A 20,169-nucleotide genomic window follows, 5' to 3' on the forward strand; every position below is an offset into this window, starting at 1 on the left:
TTTTTTCGTGATAAAACAATCTCACAAATTATGTCAGGAAATTTATTGCTTTAAAAGTATCAAATTCCCCACATAAGGTATACGGAACTGCACTTTTCTGGTCTTGTCACTGTTGAAAAGACTACTTTTTTGTTTTATCGAAAGTCCTGTGCCAAGATCTAAAAAGTGCGGTTCAATCACATAACATCAACTTTTTTATTATTTGCGGCTGTACAGTTTATTTGCTCAAACACAAACCAAGAAACAAACCAAAAATAACACCCAAAAAAATCGATTTAGCACAGCATGATAAACACCATATAATGTGAAACACCATTTGGCCGATTTTCTGCTTATGCAATAGTTTAGTCAAGTCATCAAATCCGAACGTTATTTAAGAATTAAAATATAAATTTTAACTATCTGTGTGATAATGTATTTGAGCTTTTGAAAAAGAAAAACTATGATCAAAGCAAAAGTAACGCAATCCAAAAATGTATATGTGCAGTAAAAAAAGGCAATATTTCTGTTAAAAAATAAAGATCAATCACCGGCGTTGATTGTCCTTTACTCCTTTTGAAGTCTCAGGAATAAAATACATGTGCAGAAAATGTATTTGAGCTTTTGAAAAGAAAAGCATGTTCCAAAGAAATTCCTAAAAAAAATGTATGTGCAGTAAGTTACTTAAGCCAGAGAGAAAAATCAAACACTTCGACAACTTGGCGTGGTATCCTTTTGTAATGGGCTGCTCTAGCCCTCATAAAGTTTACGGAGCGCCTCGACTCGTGATGTTGCAGTTGGTTCCTCAGACCCGTTTTTTTCGGAGTCATTCGTTCCAAATATACCTTGAAGTGGTTTAAGCCACATCGCTTGAACATTTCGGCGAAGAACGCAGTTGACAACAAAGATAAATATACCCTGAAATTTTAATCAGACGTTGGGAAATTATATGGAACCGACCGAACGCCTTGTCTTTTGCTGTATCATTACATAATATTGTAAGTTTGTTTGTTTGTTTGCCAAATACATATTTTGGCCTAAAATACGCTTGTAAGTTATTTGGTTCATTGTATGTTCAATTTTTTTTTGATAGTTATATTTTATTTAGAAATACAGCTCCGATCCCATCAGGTATTTCACGAACTAACATTATATTCGCAAACTCACTAGTAACTAATGCGACACTAAACAAAACAATTTTCAAACGTTGTATATTCTACCTAAATATGTAATCAAACTTGTACCACCTGAGTTGAATTAAAAATCGTGAACAACCAGGCCATGATTGCTTGGTAGATCACGTGATCATGTACAAGCATTAAATAACCAAAAACCCAGGTGAGTCCAGTGGAAAAAATCAATGTAATGGCGATGGTGAACTTGCTCACTCGTTTTCGTGCTGGCTTTGAGAACCTTAACTAAAGATAAAGTATAATGTTGAAAGTCGGTAAGAGTCTTAATTTCTACATGGCGTTTGTATTGGTCATGCAACGGACAGAATTGTCAATCATGCCTTGCGCATGTGAAAATTAGATCTTGAATTCCAATCGAAAAAAAATGTCTTCTTGAAAAACGTGATATCATGTAAATTGTTACTGACGCTGCTCTTCTGGCCAAAGCAGTATTCAGTGATATCATGTAATTAGTCAATGCAAAACAAATTCTCCTGTTTGGAGATGGGATTAGATATTAACTCAATACATGGCTCGAGCGCCCTTTCTGAATTTTTTCCAGGATTCCATCCCAAGTTATTGTGGCCAGTAATCCCGATCAGGTTTTCTACTTGGTATGGTCGAGCGCATTTTGCGTTTAGCAAACATTTCACTTGTTACCGCTAGCTAATGGCTATTTCAACTAATATTTACAGATTGAATAGGAACGAGGCAATGTGAGATCCGACGCCATGTCTTACATACGAATGCAATGCCGCTTTTTGTGTGCTAATATACTTACTTTACTACAGCTTAGAGTCACTTTTCCAATAACTATGACAAAGATAATCATGTTAATAGCGAGCATAATTCCAACCGGCAAAAGGAAGCCGTATCGAAGTGAAAGCATATGTAGCCAACAGACATGTCTTGAACGGTAAGCGGACTCAGTAAAGGCATCATCTAAATAAATATATAGATTAAACAACCTAATAAATTACACAAAACATTTATTTATGGTTGCGCCATGGTGAACGTTTCATACACTAAGGCAGTAGTTCCATAGCGAACCGCTAATCCCACGCAGAATAATTTTGGAACATATTTGTGCTGAGAATTTAAGCTATTCCTTTGTATATTGTCAAATATTTTATGGATCACGCGCAGGCTTAGTTTGGGTCAGAAACGTAAGTATGAAACATTTTGACCAAAACCAACTGATTTGGCTGGAAACGCTTATTCAGTGTGAGGGTATAGCAAGCGAGTACACAGCTTACCACTCTTGTAGTTTTGAATGTCGTGATTAAAAACAGCTACTGCCAATGTGATCAGGACAGTTACAGCCGGGAAAACGTAGGATATGATTGCGGATAGTTTGGTGCAGAGTGATGACGTAGAAATCATCTTTAAAGACAAATACAAGTTGTTATAGATTGTTCAGTCATTGAGGGAAGTTTGGAGGTGAAATACAAGCTCTTGTTAATAAAAGGGTGTTTCATTTATAACAGCAAGGTAAAAATTATACTAATGTGTGCTCACCATTGTGGTATCGCAGTCCGCATTACAGTGAAAAATGTGCCTGAAGCATCACCGCATTGCACACAACAAAAATAATAATTGTTTTGCACTCACTGTCATTAACTGGTAAAACACTACCAGTGCGTTGGCCGTCATCCAGCACCAGGATGCCAGCAAAAAGTAATGGAGCAAAACAGCAACCACGTAACAACTGGATGAAGAGTCAGTTTGTCCACCACCAGTGATGAAGATTAAGTTGTAAATCAAAATGCAAAAGCTTATGTTGCAAACATAAACAGTACGTGCTTGTCGCCGAAGTGTCCTGCAAAAGCAAGCTTTCTGTCAGATTTTATCAATACAATTGTCCATGCACACGTTGATATACCAACCTGGAGTAGATGTAAAGAAACATTGTCAATAGCAGGCAAAAAACTGACAAGGAAGTGCCAACGTATGTAAATATATGCATCGCAAATGCGGAAGGTAGAATCTTCTCTTCCTGAGAAACAATGGTTCTGAGGTTCACGATTTTACTTTCTAGCTATTTCTACTAGTTTAAATTTACATGCAATTGTGTAAAGTCACCGATATTTTTGCATCATTAATATCAATGTTTCAACGCAATAAGTTTAGAGCCTATAGTTAAGCCCTCCTGGCGTCTGCCTTACCACAATCAACGAGTACGTGGTAAACTTGGAGCACAAGCATTCGGGAGGTTCGCTTCCTTTTACAAAAACACACCCATCCTTTGACCAGCGATGTTCCATTTCATTCCACACACCGCATCTCGCTTGCAGCACCTTGTTCTTTAAAACAAATGAGAAAATCAAACGAAACCTCTTATAAACGGCCCAGAAACAGTAATGCGTATGTATTGTTGTTTATAGTGGAAAATAAATCTTTTTAGTCTAGTTGTCTCGGTAAATCTTAAAAGGGAAGGAAACCACATAACTGCCAAGTTGAAAATGTTTATTTGAATTCAAACACAGACACTAAATGATTTCGGGGTGCAGAAATTGCAATAGATTTGCTGCAAATAAGATCAGGTAGTTTATCAGAAATTTCTTACCAGCAAACGTGTATTTTCGTATGAAAAAACACCTGATGGGTCTGTTTCGTTCATAAAATTAACTATAATGTTATTGGGTTGTTGAGTGTTCCTGCGTACCATTTTTTTTTTTGGTTTTTCCTGAATTGCAATCACCTAAAAAAATTCTGTCAATAATGTGATCCACATATGGTTCAAAAAAGAGCGCTAGGGTCTGCACAGATATATTTGAGAGTAACATGGACTGCACTCGTTTCAAGCTTGTGCATCATTATAAAATCATTTGGCACACTCAAAGCTCGGTCGATGTCCAATCACTTACGGCCGATGCGTTTTCAGTTGATGGAAAGAGGGTGGCCTTGCTAAAAGCGACAAATGAGTATCGTGTATTAGCTTTAGGTTGAAACTGTATTTGGATACTATTGACATTCACAGTCCGATTTCCGATGGTGTGGGTCGTGTCAGTGTCGAAGATCTTAAAGAGAATGCGTTGTTATTTTGTGCTAAAGTTTCACGTTCTATCGCATGTAAATACCTGAACCGCTATATTTTCGCTGTTTACTTTAATGGATGTTTGGTTGGGGGGCAAAACTGCACGTTCGGAAAGACTTTGAAGAACAGTTGATAGTTTTTGCTTTGCAGGAGCAGCTTCAACACTAAGAGAAGTAGAAACGGAATAGGTAGAACAAGATCATGAAAAATTTCAAGAACCTTCAAGTATTTCTCAAGCTTTTTAGACACACTCGTTATTATTTTTTCAAGGTATTACTTTATTATTTATGATAACAGTAACCATTGTCTTTTTCAAACCAAAGCAAAAAAATATTTTCTTGTATTTCACCTTGATGTGGTATTGTCATAGACAAGCGAAACCGCATCCACTATTGCAATAGTGTTGTACAGAGACTCAGCTTTTATCTGTGCAAAAATATCGTTATAGTTTATTGTATAAGTGCATGTAAAAACAATAATATAACCGCTATCGCCGTACAGAGCTTCTGATTACGAAATGATATATTTTTTTAGCGTAACTACCAACATCTAAAAACAACATACGTTTTTGAAGTAAAATTTTTGGGAAATATTTGGAAACGCAAACGACTGAAAGAAACGGATAATGTGTCCTTTTCTGATGGTCTGATTTGTTCGTTATCATTGTATGTACCTCCACTTCTTTCACATTTGTCTCGGTCAGATTGACAAAAACTTTTGTGATATGGTCGACTTGCGACTTTTCCAGCGTGGCACCGCTTGTAAGTAGTTTGAGTTCGATGATCTCAGCCACAGCTTCGGTGCTTGTAATATCAACTGGGATGGCCTGAAGGAAAACTAAGATTTGCAAATCTCACGTAAGTGTGTCCTTAAGCTTTGTAAAGTGGCAAATACTGAAGAACGAAGGATCACAGCTAGGTCGGCGTCTTATATAAAAACCACAAAAAAGTTACTTGCAAAATCGGCGCAGAATGTGTGGAATGTTTAGTATGTGTTGAAAAGGTTGCTATGAAGATTAAACTGCTTCGTTTAAATCACAAAGCTTTATTTGGTGACAGAATGGTTCACTTAACTGTATCTATAATGCGTGTATTACATGGCAATACTTTGAGATCTGCAAATTCTGCCAGTGTACTTCCCTCAACCAGTTTGCACAAAGCAGATGCCACGGACCGTCCTACGTATAGTAGGTTAAACATTACGGAGAACATGAAAACGTGAAAACCTTTTCGACAAATGAGTGGTTATAGTTAGGTGCAAAAATCTTGGAGTTTGTTAATTTAAACATAAACCCAAAGCTAATATGCTGCTGTACATTATGTGCAAACGTTTGGAACACTACTGCGTCCATCATCAGTGCAAAAATTTGAGAATGAGCTGTGAAACAGTTCTATTTGAATAAGGAAATAATGTTGGCTTAAACTATAATGTTCTGTAAATGTTGCTGCAAAAAAAGCTGTTAGTTCGGAAACGTGACCTGTTGAAAAACAGTTAAAAATCATCGTTACAGTGATAATACACCGGAAAAAAGGGAAACGGCGAGTTTCAAATAAAAAGCAGACCACCCTTTACGAGACTTGGCCCTCGCAGGCCGGGTGTTCAGAGTCGACACACCAGTTTATATAAAACACATACTGAAGGCTTTACTAATTTCAGAATTGCACATTAGCAATATGGCTTGTGCATCAAAAAACGAAACACACCATGCTAGGTAGAAACACCAAATTCGGCAAAACAAGCTTGGAAGATTGAAACTTTACAACTTAAAAATATTAACAGAAACTATTGCAAGTAACTAACCAGTGGTATTGCATTTTTGTGTAGATCCTGGTGATTCAAGATAACCAGTCTTTTCAAAGGTGTAGGTAAAATTCTTATCCTTTAAAACTTTTTCAGCACAAAACGCTATAAAGCATACATTTCTTTAAGTTTGGTATTCTACACAAAATGTAACATAGGATTCGCTGTGAAGTCACGGAGTTCTACACTTACGTTGGCAAAGCTCCTTGCCGTCACCCTCGAAGCCGTCAAGGCACGTACACTCGTGGTCAACGTATCCCAAAGCCCGGCATATCGCATTTTCAGCGCATACTACATCCTTGCATGGTTGGGGAACTGGAGGGGTAATTGTGTCAGTACTGTCGGATCAATGACAAAGTCTCAGAGTATTTTGCACAAAAAATATACCTATCTCGCAGTTAATGCCCGTAAAATGCGGACGGCAGTAGCACTTGTAACCGTTTATTTGGTCATCACACCCCTCAGCCTCGTTTTGGCACGGATTCGACTCACATTCGTTGATATCTAAAAAAAAAATACGCTCTCATTGTCATTTTGTATATATTTTCTTAGACGTTCAGAGGTGTTAGACGTTCAGAGGTGTTGAAAAGAACGTTTTACATGTTTAAAATGTTGATTGTAACTTGCCTGTGATGCATCTTTTATCAGTATAACCAGCTTTACAAGAGCAATTGTAATCGTTGATGAGATCGATGCAAGTTTCATTGTGCACGCACGGTGATGAGTTACATTCGTTGATGTCTGCAAATCAATGAGATACCCAACAAATATAGTTCCACTTTTTTGTTATGACAAGCAATGCAACATACTTTCGAAACAGTTTTCTCCTGTGTAACCTGGTTGACATAAGCAATCGTAGCCGTTGACCCGATCTGTGCAAGTCGAATTAAATCTGCAAGGATTCGGTGAGCAGTCGTCAATTTCTAATGGAACAAAATATACGTTGGGTGCAAAATATTTGGAGTTAATAACTTTGAAGATGAAAGCCAAAGCTAAAATGCTGTTATACATTAGAAATAGTAAACGTTTCGAACACTAACTGCGTTCATCATCAGTACTACAATGAGTGCATGCAAGAAAAGCGTCGGGGTAATAAAGGACTAAGCAGGCAGAAGGGAAAATATACGTTGATGAACGAAAAGGCAATAGGCACACCGAATCCTTGCAGATTTAATTCGACTTGCACAGATCGTTGATGAACGAAAAGGCAATGAATACGCAAAGGTCTTCTAGTTTGAAAATAGACTAAAGGATACCTTTCTAAAAACAATCGTTTTGAAAAAGAGCCCAAACGATAGTTGGCAACCTTTTGGTTGGGATCGAGGTTTCTTGAAAAAGCATGACCGCAAAGTTGTTATACTTTTTTGATATTTTCGCATGAAGTATGCAATTTAATTGATCAGAGTCGAAACCTTTTGGCTTCACAAAAATTAGTTTTACCTTTTGAGCAGTCCTTGCCAGTGTAGCCAGGTAAACATTCACAATAGAAATCGTTGACCTTGTCCTTGCAGGGGGCGTTATTTTCACATGGGCTCAGTTCGCACTCGTTAATATCTGCGTTTCAAAAAGACAACGCTTGAAAAATTCAGGTTAAAAATTCTGCATGTGTGATTGGTCCTTCCTGATTAAAAAATAGTTTTGTGAGATCAAAGGCAAAGTTTGGTGGAATTGTTTTGCGATAAACAAGCAGGAAAAAGTGCTTCTTTTTTTGGCACGCTGGATCAAATGATAGTGGGATCGTATCATTACTCATGGCAATAACAAGGAGTCGACCTTCTTTGGTCAAGAAAACAAATTGCAAACAAGTAAATTATGGTAATATTTGATCACACCCCTCCACGTGTTTCTTTTGCATGATCTGACGAAAAGGTCAGAAAATTAGTGTCTGGAACAGTTTACTTACTAAACATAATTTATAACTTTGAAAATAGTCGGAATGGCTTACTATATGTGTTTTCGCACTTACCAACTGAACAGTTCTCTTGGCTGTAACCAGGTGCGCATATGCATTTGAAGCCATTGACCAAATCAACGCAAGTTCCGTTGTTGAAGCAGGTACTTGATGTGCAATTGTCTATATCTAAACAAGGAATGTGCAAGCAAATAAAAACGGTGGTTTGTGTTAAAAAATCTCGCGACATAAACTACAGGCAATGTAGCAATTACCTGTAGAGCAGTTCCTTCCGGTGTAGCCGGGAAGGCAATCACACCGAAAATCGTTTACCAAATCGATGCACGTGGCATTATTTTTGCATGGAACCCAGCACGCACACTCATCGATATCTGTAAAGTAGTTTGGTTTGCCATGCGTAACAACAAACACAAACGTCATATGATCGTCATAATCCAAACCCACGCATGCAGTAATTTTCTGCAATGATTACATTTGTAACAAAACATGTGTACCTGCTATCTTCGTAAGCACTCAAAGCAATAAGGGCGCTGGACTTACCAACAGAGCAATTTGAAGTTGTATAACCCGGCATGCAATCGCACGTGTAATTATTGATGCCGTCAATGCAAGTCCCATTGTTGGCGCACGAATTCAACGCACATTCGTCAATGTCTGAAATCAAAAAGTTGTTTTTTTAAATAAAAAAATAAGTTTAGTTGTCAACTGTCCGATGAGCTCTTTTTACTCTTTTTTACCTCAAAGCTACAGTTTTACTCAAATCTTTTATGACCAAGATATTAAAAGACTACATGCGTCAAATTCAATCCATGACATCATTGGAAACTTACTGACTGAGCAGTCTTTGGATGTGTAGCCAGAGACACAAACACAGGAATAATCTTCAACAATATCAGTGCACGTCCCTCCATTTTTACAAGGAAATGAATGACAAAAATCTTGGTATATATATTCAAGTTTATTAACATTAACATTCGATTTTTTGTATTTATGATGCATCCGTTGTCATAATAAATTAACCCTATTCTGGCAAAAAGCTCTGGCAACGTTTCAGTAGTTGTCCAAAGTACCTTTATCAGGACTGAGTTTATTAAGGAACATAACTCACGGTTTTATACATCTTTAATATAAACAAGATAGCCCGTCTGTATGAAGTTCTCTACCATTGTATGGGCTATCTTGTTTATATTAATGAGTTTATTAAGTTATTGAAAAATAATATTACACCGGTATCTATTTTATTTAAAGAAATTTAAGCTTGGTGTGTCACAAGGGCATCTGGTTAATTTTGTCTTGTGGGTTCGCGGGCACGATTTTATAACAAGGGACAGTAAGCACTAAAGAGTTAAGAGTCTCTGTCCTGATGATAGTGACAGTGAGCATAGTGCCGCAGTTTGTCCCTTTTATCCTCCAAAGAAAAAACGAAATTAGATTGAATTTCTGTGTTATAGTTTTATTCAACTTATTTCATGCTCAGGGCCATACCCTTGTAGTACGAATCGTTTCCAAAAACAGCAAGCAACCTTTCCATAACCAGGCTAATTTCCGATATTTCAATTTCCGCACTTGGATATCTGGGATGAATAATATTGTTGGTTTAATATACCAATAGTTTTATGAACACGACACAAAAAAAATCAAATGTTATAAGGTTTATATCCCATGTGAAATCAATGTGTAAATAGTGAGGCTGTGTAAGTACTTGGACAAGAGCGTATATCCAACGATGGAATGGCGAAACGTTCCTTCCACAGAAAAATTGTTGAAGCCATATCTTGTATCACTATAAGGTATTTGGATCGTATCAACCGGGGTTGCCTCACCCGGAGAAGGTTCCTATACACAAAAATACAATAAACCTTTCGCCGAAATACTTACAATGAAAATTACAGCACCAGGTGGAGGGAAAAGAATACTTCGCATACAGTTGGATCAGTTGTGCCAAATATTTGCACACCCGTGTAGCTCAAATTGTTATTACCATCCGTAACTATATCAGAAAACTTTTTCTGAACACCGTAACCGTCAGCGCCATAGTCGGATTCCACCTAAATACAAGGTCGTCACGGACGATATCTCAAATCTTGTACCTTTTTTGATAGGTATCAACATTTAAAGCGTTGGGTCAAAGCCCAGAAGTGCTTTAAATAAGTATTCCTCACCGAACAAAAATTATAAGCGGAGATGCGTACGTCAAAGTTTTTTAACTCACCTTTATGCCATAGTTATGACGACGAGTATTAGTGGTGCTGATATGATAATAAGCTAGAAATGGGTATGCGCTGTAAGTCGTGAAGGTATAGTCGTCCCTGTCAAATAAATCACTCACTTGTGTTATAAGGTTTGTTCTTTATGATTCTTCAATCAGTTAAATCAATTAAACTTAAAATTAACTTCCCCCCTTTTCTAAATATAAATGAGATGCCAAAAAAAACAAGGGCCTTAACTGCAGTTACGCATTCAATACTTGTTACCTGTTGACGGAAGTGTTGTAATGCATTCGAATCCAGGAACCATTTCCCCATTCATAAATCTAAAACAAACATAAACGTTAAGCGCTTTCCAAAAAGTAAGCCATGTGGTTCTTTCAGGACGGTCGCAAACCATGCCACCATATGGATACAGGTCAATAGCAATGTTCTCAACTCGTGTAAACAAATATAACAGAGCAGCCTTTTTATGGTGGTCAACGCAAAACGCTATTATTAAAAGTAGCAAGCAGAAAAGGTTGGAAGCCAATGCTTCAGTTTTTATACCACATTGCCGGTATTTTAAGTATATCTTATCTCCTATCGTGTCGGTAAGCTGTAACTCTTTCAAAGCATTAATAATGTCACAAAAAATTCAAAAAAAATCTTTTTCACCTCGTTTCCTTTATCGAACATGTCGTGTCCTCCATCTTCGATCAAGTCAACTCCGTCATATACGTAAGGATAGAAGTTTGTTACATTTGCCGTCAAGTCGGTTGGAAAAGCAATTTCTTTCTTATGGGACGGCAATCCGTCTGAAATTGGAAATAAAATCATTAATTTTGTAAGATTAAAAATCATTTTGAAATCAACAAAAATTTCCAATAAAACTTTTGGACCACGTGTTACAAAATATTATTCTTCAGACAAACGTGTTTTTAGCATTCCTACGAATGATCGTTTTTTACATGTTAATACAAGGACCAGTTACTCTTCAAGCCATTATCTAAATGAACATTAATCAACTTCTTTGTAAGGTCTACAATCGCTTAGCCTTTTAATTAAGTTAGATTTTGTTCCGAAAAATTGTTACCAGATTTAATTCACACCAAACGACTATAGTCTAAATCAATAAATGTGTCTGTCATGTTTTAACTCGTGTTTAATTGTCGCAATCTCAGGAAAGATTCTTTTCAAGAAGCAAGGTTGCAACGTACGACTGAAACATTCCAGCTTGAAGCGAATGCCAGGTCGGTTTATTTTAATTTTCAAGCCAAGTTGCACGTGTTTGTTGTAGGTAGCGATAATCGTGTTCTTTGGAAGCGAATTGTTGTACTGGGATTGCAGTTCATTGTCGTAGTAAACCTTTAAAACACAAAATAACAAAGAATTACGGTTTACAAGTGTTACCGGAGTAACGAATACAATATTTCAGATCCAAATTTATATTTGTTCATTGTAAGTCAGTACTCGGTGCTACAAGGTGTCTTTCATGATCCATATTGCGTTGCAATTTGTAAGCGTTTATTTCAAATCTGCTTGAAACGTACCATCCACACGATACTGTGAAGACGACTTACAAATAAGCTGTTATCTCGCCCCAAATTGAATTCCAACACTCGAACAAACAAATCCTCGCGGTTAGGATTCCACAGAATCCAGTTGCACGTCAGGTTGGTGGGAAGCCTTTCATCGTAATATAGCATAGGTATAACCTGGTGCGTGTAAATGACCTGGTGCGTACGTGTTGTGGTGAGGTTCACAGGATGTTCAGAGCACACTGCAATGAGAACAAGCGTTTACGTAGGATTGTGATATAGTTGCAGGGTAATTTTATACCAGAATTATTGTGGACGTCATACAGTTTATGGACAAATGTGGCAATAACCAGTCATGGTAAAATATAACTACTCACCTGCAATATAGGAAATTTTGAATTGAAAATTGGAGCCAACATCGTTTGTTCGAAACTCGATCACAGCAAACTCGCCAGTGAGGTAAAAGCCGTCATTGTATTTCTCAAAATCAACCTCTTGTTTTGATTCGTTGTTCTTTACCTAAATTCGAATTTAATCGACAAGAAAAAGAGGAAGAAATGCCAAAACCCAAATTGTCTTAATTCTGAGAATAAAGAGACTGGCCTATGCTGTTGAAAACATTGGCAAACGTTGATTTGTGGCGTCAGTCAGGTCAGCTCTATATAAACCTGGAGATGGACCAAGCGCGTCATTTTTAACTAATAATGGCAAAAGCTCTTGCCGAAACGTTTTAAATAAATAAGAATGTCAATGTTTCCAACAGTATGGGTCAGTCTCTTTATACTCAGAATTATGAGTAGATCCGTAAATAGTGTTCCTGAATTGTCTTAGTTTTAAGAAAATGTATCATCGTACGATATGTTTCTCATTATGTTTTCGCAATCAGATTTTTTTAGATGATCCGTCGGCCGTCAAATTTGGAGGCTTTCAAAGCGCGGGATATGCATTACATTTCCTCAGAAAAGGGCATAGCAGTGCAGCAACAACTGCGAGTTAGCACTAAAACTGGCTTGCATCAGACAGTGACTTCCCGAAACGTATCCACAAATGTTTTTCATGCATACGTCTGCATTACGTCAATGCTCACATATTTGTTCCAAAATTGGAAAACGCCTGTAGGTTATTACATGTTTTGCCGCATATAAAAAAGTAACCCACGTTTAATTGAATATGTGGGACCTTTTCCGATGCTGCTTATCAATACAAAGAGTTAAAAGGAACACAACGCACTGTGCACAAATATAATGTTTCTGTTTCTGCCAGGCATATTGTAATTTAATAGTCTGTTCTTCTGGCACATTAAAAGCGTAACTTTATTAACCGACGTTTCGCCTGTTATCCAACGAAGCTTCCTCGGGGTAATGGTACTGGTACAGCACACAACCAACACCAAGAAAACGTACCAACACGAAAAAGCATGTGATTTCACAAGCGGTGTTAACGTTATATTTTTTCATGTTGGTATGTTTTTTGATGTTGGTTGTGTGTTGTACCAGTACCATTACCCTGAAGAAGCCTTGTTTGATAGCAGGCGAAACGTCGGTCAATAAAGCATTGTCCACAGTTGATACGTAATGAGTACTTCGCCATGAAAAATTCCACTTACTTCAAGAATGTTGATAGGAGTGGCCGACTTTAACTCATTAACACTGATGTACATCATATATTGCGGTATGAGTGCGATTCTCCAAGAGCAAAGAAGATTGGGTGGGTGTGAAGTTTGGAAATAGGGTGATTCTATTAAACCGAAGTGGGTTCCGTTTGCCTGCAGCTCCACTGCTTGTCCGGGACAAACTGCATGTGTTTAAATAAGCTGTGAGCTCAATCGCACATTGAGTGTTTTTGAGCTAAGCGATTGGTTTAAACAGTTGTTGGCCATAAATATTTTATGTTACCAAAAAGATGTTTTATGACATATTAACTAACAATTGTGTGAAAACTACATATCACAAATGTAAATTAAATTTAGTCACTGACTTGAACAAAAAATGACTCTAATAAAGGAAGTGAATACAACAAACTTGCCTTTTCGATACGAAAGTGAAAAACCTTGATATGTGGCATTGGGATTGGGTTGTGAAACAAAGCGTACATCAGTTGTGCTACCTGTTGTGTACAGTGAGAAATTGGAGTCCATTATACTGAAGTTACCAAGTGTCCGGCCATTCTCTTGTATCTAAAACACAAGGCTTTCCCCTTATACTTCGGAATAGTCTGAACGAGATTAAGAACCGTTTTAAAGTAATAGTAATCATTTTTAAGTGACCAGGAAAATATATCGCTGGCTCTGCTTGCTTAAGGGCTTTGTGCTTGTGTAGTAGGAATTCAGTTATCACTTCACAACAACAAAACACAGCCAATGCTTAACAAACAAACATACTATAAATATATATTCTCATCAACATTGTGTTATTGCACATTATCGACCAATTTACGCACTATCAAAAAATCGCCTGTGCCCAACTCGATGTCGTTTGCCTCAAGGTAGATTCTGTAACCAGCCTGAGTAGAAATTTTCCAAGAGCAGTTGAGAACTCCAGGGTAGGCGACGGGGTATTTCAACGAATTCACAAAATTTTCGGGGTCTTTCGCAACCAGGTAGATATCGTCCAAAGGACAGGATTCTACAAAATATAACAAATAATTTGATCTGGTACGTATTGCTTCAAGTACGTATGAATGTTGTTAGTGCCATATGGAGTAACATGGCATACAACCAATTGAAAATCATGAAGTGGCATAAAAGATTATTGAGCTTCTATATTTTCTCACTGCAACCTGAAAACAATACAAGGTCGTTTGCTTACCGTGCGAGCAATTTTTGTTGAAAAATCCAGGCTTGCACAGGCATTCGTAGTCATTCACCAAATCGTTGCAGGTGGCATTGTTTTTACATGGACTAGACTCACAGTCGTCGACATCTAAAGAAGATACAATACTTAAGTTAGTCTGCATGAAATAGTTTTATTCCGAAAATAGTCCATCGACAGCACAGTGTTTGACAATAGATTGATGTGCATCATGATGAAATTAAAATTACTTTATGTGTAAGAAAGAAGTATGTAATACATAGATATAACATAGTGACAGTACCTGTAGAGCAGTTTTTTCCACTGAACCCCGGAGTGCAGATGCATTCGAAATCTGCAAGTTTGTCTTGACAAACGGCGTTGTTGTCACATGGGCTAGAAGTGCATTCGTCTATTTCTAAAAGAAGAAAAATTGTATAACGTAAAGGAAAACCGACCACGAATTACTTAATTTGTATTCGAACATCAACGGGAAACATAAATAGCTCATAGGTGGTGCATCTTTGCAAGAGGTCACGTTTTTTGAGAGCTCAAAATTAAACCAGCGAAGAGTAAAACTTGCAGACTCACCGACAGAGCAGTTCATTGAGGTATAACCTGGCGCACATGAACACATGTAATCATTTATCATATCAATACATATTCCTCCGTTGGTGCAAGACTGGTTAGAACAGTCATCGATGTCTGTTGAATTAGATTACTGTTAGAAAGGTACATGATATCCTAAAATCTTGTAAAATAATAACTCGTTTAAAACATCTAGGGTGAAAAATTCCCTATTCAAAAGACACTGATTTCATGTTATTAACACCAATGAATTGTCAGAATTGTAGTTAACATTGTCTGGGTTAAGGGAGTTTAAAATCATGGACAATAACTTACTAATAGAACAGTGTTTTGATGTGAAACCAGCCTCACAAATACAAGAATAGTATTCGCCAATATCAAGACATGTTGCACCGTTTTTGCATGGATTGGAATAACAAAAGTCTGGAAAAAGAAAGGGGAATAACCAGGAAAAATCCCACAAGAGCGGGAATAAACAAAGCAAATATTTTGGACTGTACAACATGCTGGCAAACAGATATTAGTAAATAATAATCATACCTTTGTAGTACGAGTCGTTGCCAAAAACAGTCAGCAATTGTTTCATAACCTTGTCAGGTTTCCATCTTGGATGAAAATAAAACCTATATCAAAAAAATTAGAAAGATATTATTGAACTGTATGAATTATGAAAGGGTGACATGATCTGACCCAAGAAATTGATGCCAGAATCCAGAAACATCCACAGATATGCGAGTGTAGCCAACGATTGAACGTTGAAATTGGCCCTGGACTGTAAACGTATTGTCACCCTTCTTTTTATTACTGAAGCCAATCGTGAAACTTTCCCTCGGTTTAATTCCGCTTTGTGGATGACTCTGCAACACAAATCGTTTGGTCACACAACCAAATGGCCAGGTTATCCCAGGTTTAAATCCTGGTGTGCTAAAAAAAACTAAAAGCCCGAAAGTGGACACCAACGAGTTTGCTTTTACCAAGTGGATTGCAAAGTACACTTCGTAAAAAGAGGTTGCAACTTCTGATTGTAGCAAAACACTGTGGAAATTTAATGTAAATTCCCCATCTGTGATGTTACTGGCGAAATGATTTTGTGAGTAGAATCCACGAGCGTCGTATTCGGATATCACCTTTAAAAATAACGAGTTTGGTTTAAATGTACTTCAGGTAGTCAACTTTTGTAAATAGGTACTTTAATCTTTTTAAACTCTGCATAAAAAACGCCAACACTCTCGAAACTAGTATCAAATGTAGGGCCTGACAGCTGAGGATTTCAATAACACCATATCGTCTCTGTGTTATTGGCTTTCAGGCATTGTACTGTGACCATGTAAGCCAAAAAGTAATTGTATGTATCTCTGTTATCAAATAAGCCTTCGGCGAATTTTAGAGTTAAACATGAAAGAAATAAAAAAACAGCATTCTGGTGAAGACTTTGTGTCAGAAGCCACGTACCGTTAGATGAGAACTAGGCCTTAATATGTATATGTACATATTACATCTGAGCGCCAACGCTTACTTGAATTGCGAACCGGCGATCGCGGGAGTCTTTGGTACTGATATGGTAATAGTAAACCGATGGGGAACCGCTGGATGCAAAGAAACTGAAACCATCCCTTTAACAAAACCGTTAAGTAGTTCAGTGTTATATTTTATGCATTCATTTCTTGTTTTCAAATGCTATTAACAGATCACTTATTGCAAACAGAAGTAAGTAGTTTTTACCCATTGTATGGTGTGTTGGTAGCAGCTCTTCTCGATACGCCATCAGATATAAAATACACCTGAAAGAACGCGAAAACATGTAGAAATGTCTTGTACAAAACAAGGCAGTTACAGATTTATCTGAAGACCATTGTATTTTTGTGGTTAAATTGAGTCTTCAATTCTACCTCGCTGCCTTCTTCTTTTGAGTCCCAATAAAAATCCTCTGTAAAGTCAGCTGCAAAGTTCGAGGGAAACAAAACACTTTTTCTGTGGGATAATCTTCCATCTAACAAAAACAAACCAAATATCTCAAACCTCCACGGAAAAGTATGCGAACATTCGCGGCCATTCAGACAATAACACGCCTATGTTATCTCGAAATGGATCGGGCAGTAGGGGAACCTCACATTGGTTGATTATTTAAGTACTTAGAGTGTTTGGTCCAAACTGCCTGCGGCTCATAGCAATGCCTCGATAATAAGTCATATGCTAGGCGGCGGGCCCGAGTAATATGATCCACAATTCAACCTACAGGCACTTCCTTTAAATTTTGATATGGCAGCTGACAAATGCATACGGGTATTTCGGCGCTAAGGTACACTGTGATGGTTTTTCAAGCTGAGTTCAACGTTCGGACTGCCATGATTTGGGACCTGGCAAGATGTGGTATTTGTCCTTTTAAGTTTTGTGTCACCGCGTTGATTATTACGTTTTGACTTCCATATGCATTAGGTTTATATACATTTTTCCGAACTTATTCTAATACCAAAAAGGTTATTCAAAGGCAACTTAATGTACGTGGTATATTAAAGAGAATTTGCACCTGATGCAAAGTACGCTATTTTAAACATGAAACTGGACATGATATTTTCGTCGGTGCGAAACTCCACTACAGCATGATCGCCGCTCAACTGAATTTCCTCGCTGTAACTGTCTTGACTAAAATCATATGACGTAACATTGTCGGATATCTGTAAAAAAATAGGTTGAAAGCAATCACGTACGTCATAATTATACACTTTACGAAAGTCTTTCGTATTCAACTTACAAAACATTTCGATCACGTAATGCTTTTTTATAGAGGTCATACCATTCACTTTGTCATTCGACATTTTTTGTGATACAAATTACAGTGATATGGTCGTCAGTGTCTGGCAATGTTACTGACCAGCAGGTGGCGATAAAGTGAACGCACGTTGGCGCTACAAAACTTTGTTCCGTGACCTCTCCCATTTATTCAATCCTAAATACGACACTTTCTATTATGCAAAACGGGTCGCCTTATATAAGTCCTTGGGAATGTGGTTGGCTGAGCAAAAAGGAATAAGAACCGATTCTAAACAGAATATCTTTAAGACACGTATCATTTTTTTGACACGTATCATTTTTTTGCAGGAAACCCATCGGATGGGTTAGCTAAAATATTCCGTGCAGAGTCATATATACATATTACCGTCTCGGTAACGTTGCCGAATCATATCACAAACACACACTGCGTTACAAATATAATTATCTCAAATGCAAGGCGTTAGAAATCTAGAAATACGAGGTGAACCATCGGCCATCATGAATTTAGTGAGATATAGCGGGAATTTAAATGGAAGGCAGTTGCCTCACGCCTTAGTTTGCGTCAATAGATTGTATTGATTTCCGAGAGAATGGAAAATATTCTCTATTTACACAGAAAAAAACGCAACGTGTTTGTGCATAATGTCTACAAACGGTAAACGTTGTGTTCAAGACCTGATATATAACTTGTGTAGTTCTTTTCAACCCACTTTAAACAGTACCAAGTCTTGGTTTAAATAAAACTTCACATAGCGACAAAAACTTGCCAAAAAAAGAAAGTAACATTGTAAACTTTACCTTAATGCCAGGTTTTGGCTACTGCAACACTGTAACCAAAGATTTTGCACTGTTTTAGAAATATAAGAAACCCATGCACATCAACCTACATGGCTACAGGGACAGCATTTACACTCATGCATTATTTCCCCATCGGTTCATTAAACCACTCGTACTTACCTGAAGAAGGTCATTGCCAAAAGCGTTCTTAAACTCCAAGATTCGAACGTAAATATCGTACTGCTGTATGGTAATGATTTTCCAAGAGCAAGCAAGACCAAGTGGGTGGGAGATTTGGAAGAAAGGAGATTCGATGTAACCCAAATGAGTTTCATTTGCCTGCAACTCCACTGCGTGTCCAGGACAAACTGTATCAGAATTGCCACACGTTAGCGTTATTTTTTGAATCACTTCTTTTAAAGTAAGAACGACGTGATTACAAAATAATTTTAGTTCGTTATTCTTCCTTTAAAAGACCTCCTATATCGTTTCGTGCATTATATTTTAAAAGTCATTTTTCAAACTAAAATGCTTTTAACAACAAGTCAAGCCAATGTAAAACAACTTTCATGCATAACATCCATGTGAGCGAAGCTGTGATATTGGTATTGAAAGAATATACGTTTGTATTAAATCACAAAATCCCCAAAGAAGGTGGTGAAAATGTGACTTACCTTGACGATACGTAAACGAAAATCCTTCGGTCGAGTCAGATACATTCGTAAACGGAGTGAAGAAAATGTCAAGAGTGTTGCCGAGTGAAAACAGGGTCAGATTGCTGTCAACTTTTATCTCATTACCGTCAGTGGAAATCTATGTGCAAATATACCAAAAAATATCACTACTCAAATAATCCGTATCGATTTGTTTTGATATCGATTTTCCTAATGAGATCTAAACTTTTTTCTTAGCTAAATATTAGTATCTGGTAAATCGCACCAATAGTTTTGCGTATTTTTTCTACAAAGATGTTGTTCTAGAAAGCTGGAAAAAAAAAGTTGCATTCAGCAAATCACATCTTTACTTACCGATAGAATACTATTTACATCTAAGTCGACGTCTTTGGTTTGTATATACACCCTAGAATTCAAATCACTGGATATTTTCCACGAGCAATTAAACAGATCAGGATATTGGTTTCCGTAGTTTGGTGCAACCAGGGTGTTTTCTTCCACTTTAGCAACCAGAAAGTTGGTTTCATTCTCACAAAAAGCTGTGAAATAAAGTTTTCTATCAGGCAAACGGAATCGAAATCACTCATTAGTGTATGTTTGACAGACACCAGCGTTTGTCGCAGACATAACAAATAGAATTAACTTTTCAAAAGATGTTTCCTGAGTCAATACCAAACCCACGTAAATTTCCATACATTTTATTGAACTTACCCCACACAGTGATATCATAGTTAAGGACCAACAGGAAAACTATGGCGAATACTTTGAACATATTGCAATAGCTTCAACCAAAATAAGAGACAACACCAAATGCACTTGCAGGAGAACAGAATTTAATACGCAAACCTGCACTGAGACCTTTTTCCTTTGGTACGTTAAGTCTTGTTGGGAATTTCAGCAGAAATTGGCCAGTGAAGCCGGATACTGTGACGTTTTAGCGAA

The 20,169-nt window shown here is 37.3% G+C and overlaps 1 protein-coding gene across 1 annotated transcript; it reads right to left on the minus strand.

The window, feature by feature from the left end:
- Positions 1 to 290: 290 nt before the first annotated feature.
- Positions 291 to 20,005, minus strand: LOC145908955 (uncharacterized). The gene is made up of 50 exons (XM_082996273.1): positions 19,939 to 20,005; positions 19,582 to 19,766; positions 19,228 to 19,366; positions 18,734 to 18,921; positions 17,532 to 17,679; positions 16,894 to 16,994; positions 16,727 to 16,785; positions 16,521 to 16,617; positions 15,979 to 16,131; positions 15,695 to 15,861; positions 15,545 to 15,627; positions 15,320 to 15,427; positions 15,008 to 15,121; positions 14,721 to 14,834; positions 14,435 to 14,548; positions 14,067 to 14,251; positions 13,653 to 13,803; positions 13,234 to 13,421; positions 12,005 to 12,146; positions 11,670 to 11,869; positions 11,307 to 11,454; positions 10,765 to 10,904; positions 10,375 to 10,433; positions 10,113 to 10,209; positions 9,817 to 9,948; positions 9,603 to 9,736; positions 9,386 to 9,474; positions 8,731 to 8,838; positions 8,441 to 8,554; positions 8,155 to 8,271; positions 7,955 to 8,068; positions 7,429 to 7,542; positions 6,798 to 6,911; positions 6,616 to 6,729; positions 6,376 to 6,492; positions 6,181 to 6,303; positions 5,989 to 6,093; positions 5,262 to 5,365; positions 4,862 to 5,014; positions 4,538 to 4,614; positions 4,232 to 4,352; positions 4,019 to 4,171; positions 3,718 to 3,852; positions 3,317 to 3,454; positions 3,038 to 3,147; positions 2,763 to 2,970; positions 2,408 to 2,534; positions 1,933 to 2,093; positions 1,227 to 1,397; positions 291 to 897 (listed from the first exon to the last, which is right to left on the minus strand). Exons 1-50 carry the CDS (start codon positions 19,997 to 19,999, stop codon positions 730 to 732), a joined length of 6,462 nt encoding a protein of 2,153 aa, XP_082852399.1. The 5' UTR covers positions 20,000 to 20,005; the 3' UTR covers positions 291 to 729.
- Positions 20,006 to 20,169: the final 164 nt, after the last annotated feature.

The sequence above is a fragment of the Ascidia mentula genome, chromosome 7 (assembly GCF_947561715.1).
Source record: "Ascidia mentula chromosome 7, kaAscMent1.1, whole genome shotgun sequence".
In the NCBI taxonomy this organism is placed as follows: domain Eukaryota; kingdom Metazoa; phylum Chordata; class Ascidiacea; order Phlebobranchia; family Ascidiidae; genus Ascidia; species Ascidia mentula.